A 12,136-nucleotide genomic window follows, 5' to 3' on the forward strand; every position below is an offset into this window, starting at 1 on the left:
TTTGATACATTGTTTTTTGCTGGCTTTTTAAGAAAAAATGCCAGCTCCAGGTGCTAAAAGATAATATATGGGCAAAAATGCCTGAAAAAGCTTCAGAAATGATACAACAATGCTTATCAAGCCAGGCATTTTTAGAGTTTTGTTCGGGCCAAAAAAACACCAGGAACAAATCTGTGTGTGAAGAAACCCTAACCTTGTTACTTGGAAACCGGGCAGCCCATTGACATAATTTAATTATGCCTTTTTACTCCGCACCACATTATTTTCAGACATGTTTATGCCACATCAAAAAGGAACTAAAATGTCCTCACCATCAAAAAGATTTTACCCCATCACAAATGGTAAACCACGAAGTGCATCTGTAACCCTGTCACATTTCTAGGCAAGGGTGTACATGAGAGCTACAAAAACAATACAATATGAATTTTTTAAATTAAAGTTGCAAAGTTGTTACATTTTAGATGACTAGAAAATGGTTGTGAAGGTGGACATAGCCTTTAATGTCTCTTTAAAATTTAGCTGGTGAGATTGCAGCAAAAGAACTTTCTTTTCATAGCCTCTTTGACATCTTTGTTTTTTAAGCTGTAGATCAGTGGATTGAGCATAGGAACAACTGCAGTGTTGAACAAAGCAAAAAGTTTCTTGGAGCTCAAACTGGTAATAGAGTTTGGGGCAAGATATTGACTTGCTAGTGTAGAGTACAGCAACACGACCACTGTCAGATGTGAGGAACATGTGTAGAAGGCTTTACGTCGGCCAAAGTTAGTATGAATCTTCACTATGGCGAAAATGATGAAGACATAAGGCATGAAGGTGAGAACAAATGGAGCAACAGTTAGAAGGAAGAGTCCTTGGAAGAAGAACAACCTTTCCAAAACAGAGGTATCACTACATGTCATTTTCATCATAGGGATGATGTCACAGAAGAAGTGGTCAATTTCATTGGAAGTGTAACATGAGTAACTAGAGAGAATCAAAACAAGCGAAATTGTTTGTGCAAAACCCAACAGCCAGCAAAAAGAAGCCAAAAGACCACACGTCCTGCGGTTCATGACCATGTGATAGCTCAAAGGGTTACAGACTGCTACATAGCGGTCGTAGCTCATGACTGTTAATATAAATAACTCATGACCTGCAAAGGAACCAAACATATATGTCTGTACCATGCACTCGGTAATGGAGATGGTGTTATCCCCTGTTAGGAAACTTAGAAGAATTCTATGTAGAGTGATGGTAGAGCAGGATATATCTACCACTGATAAGTTGCCCAGAAAGAAGTACATGGGAGTGTGGAGATGATGGTCCAGGCAGATTAATAGGAGTATGGTCAAGTTGCCACCAACAGTGATGAGATAAACGACAAACACCAATAAGAAGATCAGAACCTGCATCTCAGGTACATCTGATACACCTTTAATAATGAAATATTTCACAGTTGTATGACTTGAGTTCACTTGTATGGCTATATTCAATAACCTGCAAAAAGATCATATAAATAGGTTGTTCAACAGGTCAATTTACCTTAAAAGGGTTGTCCAGGTTACAAAACCAATTTTCATATATCCTATTAATGAATTCTAAGTTAACAGAGGGGAATCCTCTGTTATGGATCCCCGCCTCTTGGCTAAAGTGGAAAGTGGCTACAAAAAGTGTCTCCTAATCTGAAGGACCTGTCCTGCATTACATATACAATGCATTACTTTAAATGGACACTGTGTAATGCTTAGTTTCTCTTGTGGTGGCGCTGCAGGTAAAAAAATGAACCCTGACGGCTAGGTTTCCTCACATATTACACCTGACTGCAGAAGGTACCATCAGGGGAACACTTTGTGATGAGATTATTGTTGAGCGACCCTTCTAACAAATAGGTATTGCCCAATGTCGACATCTCCTTTAAGTTATGGTTTACTGAAATAACCAGTGGGTTTTTGTATCTCAGTAAAACTCTGTGTATACATAATTCTAAAAACAAAGCTACGAATACTAGTCATATGTCCATGAGACCACAAATGTTTGAGGCACATGGATGTACAGTATGGACTCATAACAGGAAATAGGACCTGTGTTCAGGACCTGAGTGATACTGATTTTAAATATGGCCACATTGATGAGCCTTACCAGTAATAATAATCCGTAGGACAAGTATATCAAGACAAGTTAATAGGAGGCCAGGCTCTGTTAAAGGCTTTGTACACCAACAGAGGCAATTTTTTGTCAAATTGCATGTTACTCATTATTGGCAAAAAAATATTTTTTTCAATTGCCCTTTATTAAAAATATTGAGCCTTTCTGTCACAAAGGGTTAAAGAGAACCTGTCATCAACTTTATGCTGCCCACACTAACAGCAGCATAAAGTAGAGACAGGCGAGTTGATTTCAGCGGTCGGTCAGTTATAAGTTAAAAGTAAGTGATTGCTGAGAACCAACATCACAATCATTGCAGACCGGGCCTGGAAAAGAGTCACAGCCACCTGAGAAGAGTCCTGGTTATTCATGAATTCCTGCTCTCCTGCCCACCTGCTGATGACTGACAGTCTTCTACCTAGTTTTCTCCCTTTCTCTCTACCAGAAAAATGCCAATCATCAGCAGATTGACGGGGAGAGCAGGAGAATATGAATAACCATGACTCTTCTCAGGTAGATTTGACTCTTTTCAAGGCCTGGGCTGCAATGGTTATGATGCTGGTTCTCGGAAACCACTTACTTTTAGCTCATGAGTGGCACATCGCTGAGATCAGCATTTCGGTCACAAATTTATGCTGACCTAATCAAGGTCAGCATAAAGTTGATGACAGGTTCCCTTTAACTGTTTTTCTACTTGTGTGACTGGTACTTTCACTTCACTTTCACTTTGTGCTGGTCATTTAATAAACCTTATCTCTAAACTACTGAGAGGTCATAAACACTTATTTAAGGGCTCGTTCACACGACCATGGTTTTGGTCTGCATCCGAGTCGCATTTTTTGCGGCTCGGGTGCAGACCCATTCACTTCTATGGGGCCTCAAAAGATTCGGACAGCACTACGTGTGCTGTCCACATCCGTTGCTCTGTTCCGTGGTCCCACAAAAGTTATGAGTCATGTCCTATTCTTTTCCGTTTTGCTCACAAGAATAGGCATTTCTATAAAGGGCCGTCTGTTCTGTTCCGCAAATTGCGGAAGGAACACGGGCAGCATCCGTGTTTTGCGGATCCGCAATCTGTAGACCACAAAACACAGCACGGTTGTGTGAACAAGCCCTAAGCCACATTCTTATTAGTAAGATAAGAACTGAGCTATAAACAGTGTTTATAAGGTCAGAGAGCAGAGATAAGGAGTCCATCTGCTTTTGTTCTGACAGAAAACACTGAAAATCCAAAGGGTGCTACTAGATCTGTGTACAGAAAAAATGATGCCATATTTTTAATAAAGACCTATTTAAAAAATATATTTTTAGCTCAAAATGAGAACAATGCGATAATAAATAAAAAAAATTGCCCCAAAGGTGTAAATAGCCTTTAATTAAGATTTTCTGGAGTCCAATGGTCTTGAATCTTTTAGACTTGTAGGGTGTGAGGGAATTCACAACCTACATGTGGTACATATTGTCGTCAGGCTTAACACACCCCAAGATGATCGGCATTAGATGACCAGCTTTAAAAAACAGAAATTATGATTTTGCTAAATGTTTATGCTATGAGTGGTCACCCACTGGTTGTATTACAGCTGGTCGAAGGTTTTGCTAACAAGCAGTAATAATGTATTGCATTTGTATTATGAAAAATTGGAGTCCTTTACAAAAAAATTGCAGAACAGTAAGGGTGCACACATCTGTATGAACAACTTACTACAGGTCTACAGGAAGTTAGAGAAGAACAAGATACTTAAAAGAGTATCACCAACCTAATAAGTTATTGTGTTAGTTGGGATATTTTTCAATGTCTCAAAGAAAAATTTGGTCAAATAAAATAAGAGTTCTTGCAGAAGTTCAATAATTAGGAGGTCCACCCTGCCTTACTCTAATCCTTTTTCCTGTCTTTCTAAACCTTACAGGAACTAAGATTTTAGATGAATGACCACATAATGTTGCTTCAAAATGATAACCCAAGAACTTCTACAAGGAAGTACATTAGTTTCAAAGTGGTGTTCAATGGAAAGACCACAACCAAACTAGAAGGTCTGCAACCACAATGTAATATCTGGGTTGGCAACATTTATGCATATATAACTATTCCATATTCAATCTGAACTTCTGAATTACTTTTTGTATATACTGTTACCATCCTATAGCGCAAACTTTATTGAGTCAGTTCCTTCAAGCAACTCCTGGACAAAAGCATATACACTTCAGAACCAGCACCATCACAGTGATTTACTTTACTTTATTTATTGGAGCAGAGATAGGTTATACTGTAATATTGATTTTGTTACCTTTTGTGCACTATTCTGCTAACCTAGTTTATATATTGCTATTTCTCCAGGCAGTAGATAGTAAGTCGAGCCATCATCCCTTCTTTTGTCATCTCTGTTTTGTTTAGGCCTGTAAACAAAATTATTTTTGGGAGCAGTGCGGTGGTTCAGAGGTTATCACCACTGCCTTGGTGCACTTGGGTACGGGAATTGAATCATGGCTAACATCTGTATAGACTGTGTATGTTCTTCCTTTGTTTGCATTGGTGTTCTCCCCATCCCCACCTTTCGAGACATACCTATTAATTAGCTTCCTTAGAAATGCCTGAAATAGGGAAATTAGATTGGGGACAATAACTGATAATAATATCTTGTTAATCTACTGCTGCTATAAGCAATGAGAAGTTGTGGATTTGAAACTCCCATGACCAAAAGTAAGCTAAAAAGCAAAAAGACCCTAAATGAATCTGTTCTTCTAATCTCATCTATTCTCTCGTTTTCATCACTATTTTCTGAGAGGCACAATTCAACAATATGAGCTGTGACTCTCAATGTACAAAACTACAATCTTCCACATGAGCTGTGCCCTATTTTCTGAGCAATAGTGGATGGCGGTTGTTTGCATTGATCTCTAGGATGGCCAAAATACCCAGGAGGGTCTATCCTTGGTGTACCAGTTCTTAGCAGGATAGTAGCACAGTGGTTTGTGCAAGTAAACCATTATAGTAAGCAACTTGGATGCCTTATACAAAGGTATTTGCTGCACATTGGACATCTTCTCCCATAGAAATCAATGAGCTCATGGACACAAACCTTATGGTTGCCCATTGTGCGGATGGTGATTCTTGGGTCTGCCAGAGGAAATTATTCTGAGGGTTTGCCCTCCATCTATACACTATAAAGTCCATTTATAATTGTATTTTAATCTCCGCTGTTCTCATTACATACACATCTAATAAGAAATAGATCCAAAGTCACCTCCGATTGGGGCTGTCTTCTGCTTGACCTTTAGGACTTATCATTGTGCCAGTGCCTGGGCCTACAGAAGGATCCTCTGCTGTTCCTCTGGTGGGACAGTCCAACCTAAATCATCTGGATCTTTGGACAAATATCCCATGTCTATGCCTCTTTTATACAGCCTATTATTGTTACCCTTCTAGTAGAATATCTTTTACCTGCTCACAGGGCTCGTGTCCATTCTCCTCCCAATTATCCTCACCGTTATTCATCCAAGTATTGTAAAGAGCAATGATTAAATCAGCCTGGATATTATAAACTTAAACTCTCATGTGAAATGAAGTCTGTGATGTCTGCCATCTTTATAAATGACAGAATCGCGCTCATTACAGTTAATGATGTCCCTTGAGAAGCTTACACTGAGCTCTTCTTAATAGTTAATGAACCCAAATATGACATTGAGTTATACTCAACAGATGTTTTCATCGGCAGGTGGTGTTTACTTGAAATAGTACTTCGATTTTATTAAGCTTAGATAATGCTACTATAGTCCTGAAGTCACCTTTTTGTGTCTGCACACTTTCTAAGATGATGTCTTCAGTTAGTTTTTGCAAAGCAAGGATGTCTTGTACATCTCCGGTTCTGCTTGGGTTAGGCTTTTATCCACACGTGTGAATTTATGTTTGTTTGTTTTTTACAAAACATTGTGCTTTGATGCAAAGTGGATGTCTCTTAGACCACAGGCCCATACCAACCTTCTGCTGAGAACATTAGTGGGAGAGCCAATTGGTCTCTGCTCTGCCATGATTTTAATGCAAGGCACATGCCAAGGTTTGCCAGGTGTTAAATCTGGCAACAAATAAAGAAAAAATGAATAGCGGCACTCACCATAAAGTAATATTTTCAGGTTTATTCTGGTTAAAAACTGGAAAGGGCGGGCAACGCACAGATGAATCGGGCAACAGCCGTTTCACACTACCTGCGCTTTGTCAAGCCTCCCATGACGTGGTCGGGGGGTGTGCACAATTTATATCATTCCCACTGACGCGTCATGCTGAACAGGTGGGATGATCATTCCCAATCAATACGTAATACACACATCAAAACAAAATAAGCCCATGTGAAAAAAAAAGTCATATAAAAACAATTCAAACAAAAACCGCCAGGTCGTTCTTGTCATTCAGTCCTAGAGAACTTATTGCATTAGTTTTAATAATCCATGCAGCCTCACTATGTAACAAAATCCATTTTCTATCTCCTCCTCGTTCCAGCATCTGCACCACTTCTAATCCTGCACACTTCAAAACATTGTTGCTTCCTCCATGTTCAGCATGTATATGTTTGATTAATCTGGTGGCCCCAATTGTGGTTTCTATCGACTTCCTATGTTCCCTGAATCTAACATAAAGAGGTCTGAAGGTTTTGCTTATGTAAAACCTCCCGCATGGACAAAGGACGACATACACTACGAATTGTGTTTTATAGTAGATAAAATGGTTAACTACATGTTTCACTCCTCCTATTCGGAGGTTTCTATGTTTGTACATAAACCTACACATTAAACTGTGACCACATGCAAAATTGCCCCGCGGTGCACATCTGCCTAACCAATTTGAATCAGTCTCTGGTAAGTTACTCCTGACGATTACATCACCAATGGTTCTGCTCCTCCTAAAACTGATGATAGGAGTCATGTGTGTCCTCTCTTTCAAAGAGGCATCTTGGGTTAACATGTGCCAATTATTTAGAATGGCTTTCTTAATGAGTAGCACTCACACTCAGTATCTGGGACTCTGTCCCCCTCACTTTCCCCTGTTTCCCATGTTTCAGAACAGTAGATTTTTATAGTCCTCTACAGGATGATTCTCCAAAAAATAATTACACATTACTCAATTTTACATTACTCCAAGTTTGAAGTGGTAAAAAGCATTTGAAGACCAGTGAACAATAAGAAGCCTAAAGCAATTACACTAGTAAATGCAGAATGTAAGAATCTTCTACGATTTCTTTATAACTATGCAGAGAAGGATGATCAGTGTGCTGAGAAGGGTGATGCGCACAACCTCCATGACAAGGAACAGGATATCCCTCTTGCAGTTGCATTCTGAGGATGAGAAATATATAGACCATTAAGCTTAAATAATGCTACTAATAAAGTGTCTCTCTAGTTTTATAATTACATTTTGTATCTGCCCAGGGTACCACAGACTCTACATATTTTTGCACCATATACCTGTTTTTCATGTCAGTTCTTTTCTTCCCCTGTTCTCAGCATCCCTGCATCCTGGCAGGATGTTTACATGCAGAACTTCCTGCTTTCATCAGCTTCCTTCTAGGTTTTCTAACCAATCCCAACATGTTTTGCTCTGTAATGTTTCACAGAGCTTCCTCTCCATACACCTGTTCATTTTAGTCAGGCAGAAAAAGCCCTGTCAAACATTGCAGAGCAAAGCATGCTAAATTTGGTTAGCATACCAAGAAGGAAGCCAATGAAAACAGGAAGTTCTGCATGTAAACATCCTGCCAGGATGCTGTGATGCTGAGCAGGTAACAAAAAAATCATTCTGAAACCAGAAAACCATTTAAGAAGAGGGAAGTGTGTAAAATAAGAAGGATAAATGTCCCCCAAAAAATTAATATTTTTTATCAGGCAGAAGTTTTTAGAGTATCTGTGTCATTTAGAGTCTGACTGGCTCACCAGAGTGTTTTCTCACAAGAGACAAATATCTAGAACAGTGGTGAGACTTGAGCTTAAAATAATCTATGGCATCACAGCTGATAAGCAGTGGTGAGACTTTGGCAGGAGTAATTGCCTGCACACGTCCCTGTTTGCACTAAGAGCTTTATACTCCTATGCATTGGTTTGATAAACATCTCCAATTTGTATTTCTATGGCCCAGTGGCGTGCCTACGCTGTTTGGCACCCAGAGCGGGTCCTTTCTCTGGCACTCCCCCCCCCCCGCCCCCCAATACTTGACCACATACCTCTTACATCCAGGGACATCTCCTGTCATGTAGACCTTCTCTTTCCTCTTCTCCTCCGTTAGACCGCCATGACAAATTCTTTCAGCCGCATCTCGTCTCTACAGAGTTTGTAACACAGACACGTTAGATTTCTCAGTTTTTCCATCAACCTCCCCATCCTGGTGTCCCCACAGTGTCATCCTGCTGCCACCCCCAATACTGTGCATGTGGTGCCCCCCAATGCCCCAGGTACTATACTGCTGAAAAAATAGTGACCCCCAGTAGACATAATTGGGGTCATTTATCTGGTGTAATGTAGAACTGGATTTCCAAAAGAGCTGTCAAAAATGAAAGGTGGAATCTGATTGGCTGCTATGCGCAACTAAGCCAGCTCTACTTTACACCAGTTTGATAAATTACCTCAAATGTCCCTATAGTGTCTACAGCAGCTATAATGTCCCCTAGAGTTCCCCCAGTAATAACACCCTATATTGTGCTCCAGGTAATAATCCCTGTATAGTGTCCCCAGAAATAATAGAATTGCCCCTACAGTGCCTCCCCAATAACAATGCCCTCCACGCTGCCCCTAAATAGTAATTTCCTCCACATAGTAATCCCCCCATAGTAATTTCACCCCCCACACAGTAATTTCCCCCACACTGCCCCTATACAGTAATTTCCCCAACACTGCCCCTACACAGTAATTTCCGCCACACTGCCCCATACAGTAATTTCCCCCACACTGCCCCCATACAGTAATTTCCCCAACACTGCCTCCACACAGTAGGTTCCCCCACACTGCCCCCCACAGTAACTTCGCCTACACAGTAGTTTCCCCCACACAGTAGTTTCTTCCACACAGTAATTTCCCCCACACTTCGCACCCACAGTAATTTCCCCCACACTGCCACCACACAGTAATTTCCCCCACACTGCCCCAACACAGTAATTTCCCCCACACTGCCTCCATATAGTAATTTCCCCGACACAGTATTTTCCCCCACACAGTAATTTTCCCCACACAGTATTTTCCCCGACACAGTAATTTCCCCCACACTGTCCCCACACAGTAGTTTCCCCAACACTGCCCCCACACAGTAGTTTCCCCCACACAGTAGTTTCCCACACACTGTCCCCCACAGTAATTTCCCCCACACTGCCCCCACACAGTAATTTCACCCACACTGCCCCCACACAGTAATTTCCTCCACACTGCCCCCATATAGTAATTTGCCCCACACAGTAGTTTCTCCCACATTGCCCCATAAAGTAATTTGCCCCCCACATAGTAATCCCTCCTATAATTATTTGCCCCCACATACTGTAGTAATCCCTCCCATAATAATTTGCCCCCACACAGTATCCCACCATAATATTTTTCCCCCACATGTCCCCAATGTCATCCACCAAAGTTGGCACATAAAATAGAAAAAAAAAATATATGAAAACCTGAAAGCTAAATACTCACCTGCGCTTTCAGAGGAGAGGAAGGCGCGCACACTTCACTGTGACGTCATCACACACGCCTGCGCCGGGATTTCGCTACTGCATGCGCCTCAGGCCTACTAGGCCTGAAGCCTATGGTGGTGATCGGGGGCGGGGCAGGGAACTATGCGCTCCCGTGCCCCGCTGCAGTATGTGGGCATCAGCGCTCCAGTATTGATGGAAGCACTCATTAGGCTACTTTCACACCTGCGTTCGGGTGTCCGCTCGTGAGCTCCGTTTGAAGGGTCTCACAAGCGGCCCCGAACGCATCCGTCCAGCCCTAATGCATTCTGAGTGGACGCGGATCCGCTCAGAATGCATCAGTCTGGCGGCGTTCAGCCTCCGCTCCGCTCAGCAAGCGGACACCTGAACGCTGCTTGCAGCGTTCGGGTGTCCGCCTGGCCGTGCGGAGGCAAGCGGATCTGTCCAGACTTACAATGTAAGTCAATGGGGACGGATCCGTTTGAAGATGACACAATATGGCTCAATCTTCAAACTGATCCGTCCCCATTGACTTTCAATGTAAAGTCTGGACGGATCCGTTCAGGCTACTTTCAGACTTAGAATTTTTTCTAAGTTATAATGCAGACGGATCCGTTCTGAACGGATACAAACGTCTGCATTATAGGAGCGGATCCGTCTGAGCAGACATCAGACGGACCCGCTCTGAACGCTAGTGTGAAAGTAGCCTTACTTCTGGCACTCCCCTGAGAGCCGGAACTCAGGGCAGATCCCCCCCCCAGGCACGCCACTGCTATGGCCTCAAAGATGCACTAGAAGACAGCTCTATGACTTTGGAGGCAATGACTTGAGAGGGTCTATTTTATATAGGATGATTCAAAAACAACATTTTAAAGTACCCATATACATAAAAAACTGTTTACTATCGTATGTCTATGGAGGAGTGCAGACTTTCTCCAAGAAGGCAGGTGTATAGGGAAAAGGGGATTGGGCAGATGGATTTCAGCATCCTTTTATTTCATGGGAGGTAAACCGCTACTATAGGCATCTGGCAGTGGCGTATCCCCTGTCCTCAAAGACAAACCGTACATGCACGTTCTGCTGAGCCAAGCATGGATGTGTATGGGGGAGTCAGGAAGAACAGCTGTTGGCCAAATATGTGTTCGGTCAACAGCTATCAACTGTGAATCGAAGGTGGGCTCTTTTGTTGCATTTTCTGAAATCTGGACATATCTTGCCATGGACAAGCCCTTTCATATTTGAGCTGCTGTGGACACTTGAGGGGTCATGTAGTATTATATGAAAACTGTTCATCCTGTCTCATAGATGGGCTCACAAGCATAGGGACCCACCTCTATGACAACCATATGGCCCAATAGTGCATATGGCCATGGGTTGTTTTCAAATGAGTACCTTCCTTTTTTGCACTAGTAGGAAAATAAGGAAGAAAGGTATCAGTATGACAGCAGCTTATACAAGATAACAGGGGTAAAGGTGAATGACCACAGAAGCATATGAGTATAGCTGAAGATCTGTGACCGGGTGATAACTGGGTTATCAAGGGTGTGGATATCAAGGGTTCATAAATAACAGTTGAACCCAGACCCAGGTGCTGTATGGACCCTAAAAGCACCTCTGCTGCACAAAATGACTATTGCGACTATGAACGGAAGAGGGTCTTGTTAAAGGTAGGTCAGGGACTTGCCTTCTAACTTCTTTGTCACTTCCAACCATGTTCCACTTCCAGCTTGTCTTTTACCGTCAGCCTTCTCCACATGGCAGCAGTACATTCCTGAATCGTGCTCTGTCACGCTTTGTATGGTAATTTGATGACCTAACAACTGGAAAGTCACTCTGGCCTTGTACAGCGGGTTATCACTAAGAAATGTTGGATCATCACAGTCTAATGTCCAGAGCACGAAGTAGGCAGTCTGGGGAAATTTCATGGTGCAATTGATGCTTACATTGTCCCCAGATTGGGCGAGAATGTAGTCTGAGTAATTCTTCATATTCTGAATTTCTGCACCTGCTCAGATGACAAATGCAAAGAAAAAGGAAATATGTTCTTGGTTTATAAAATATCTATATTTAACATCTCTAGACATAGAATCACATAGCTACATGGTAAAGTTGAAAAAAGACACAGGTCCATCTAGTGTACTCTGTAATTCAACTCCTACCTACCCTGGCCTACACCCTACCAGGAAGATTCCTAGTGGGCTGATGTCCATTGAGCTGCCTGAGCCCTCTTCACCAAGGTACATAATAACCTGATGCTCCCAGCGTTAAACAACGGTCATACAGTTCAATATTGTGGCAGGACAGAAGTTCCAATGGCTCCTTGCACCACCATTTACCCTCATATTCCACAGGCCACTAGG

At 42.0% G+C, this 12,136-nt stretch overlaps 1 protein-coding gene across 1 annotated transcript; it reads right to left on the reverse strand.

The window, feature by feature from the left end:
- Positions 1-515: 515 nt before the first annotated feature.
- LOC120978172 (olfactory receptor 6C74-like) lies at positions 516-11,701 on the reverse strand. The gene is made up of 3 exons (XM_040406394.1): positions 11,461-11,701; positions 6,101-6,194; positions 516-1,476 (listed from the first exon to the last, which is right to left on the reverse strand). The coding sequence occupies exons 1-3, from the start codon at positions 11,699-11,701 to the stop codon at positions 516-518; spliced, it is 1,296 nt and encodes a 431-aa protein (XP_040262328.1).
- Between the last annotated feature and the right edge of the window lie 435 nt (positions 11,702-12,136).

This window comes from Bufo bufo, chromosome 8, assembly GCF_905171765.1.
Source record: "Bufo bufo chromosome 8, aBufBuf1.1, whole genome shotgun sequence".
Taxonomy (NCBI): domain Eukaryota; kingdom Metazoa; phylum Chordata; class Amphibia; order Anura; family Bufonidae; genus Bufo; species Bufo bufo.

What these genes read in the sequence shown, in the direction of transcription:
- LOC120978172 (XM_040406394.1), bottom strand. Translation starts at nt 11,701, where the DNA reads ATGAAATTTCCCCAGACTGCCTACTTCGTGCTCTGGACATTAGACTGT. An exon ending in AGTGACAAAGAAGTTAGAAG is followed by an intron (nt 6,195 to 11,460) that starts GCAAGTCCCTGA and finishes ATTTGTTGCCAG; the next exon opens with ATTTAACACCTGGCAAACCT. An exon ending in ACTAATGTTCTCAGCAGAAG is followed by an intron (nt 1,477 to 6,100) that starts GTTGGTATGGGC and finishes ATCTTTTTGCAG; the next exon opens with GTTATTGAATATAGCCATAC.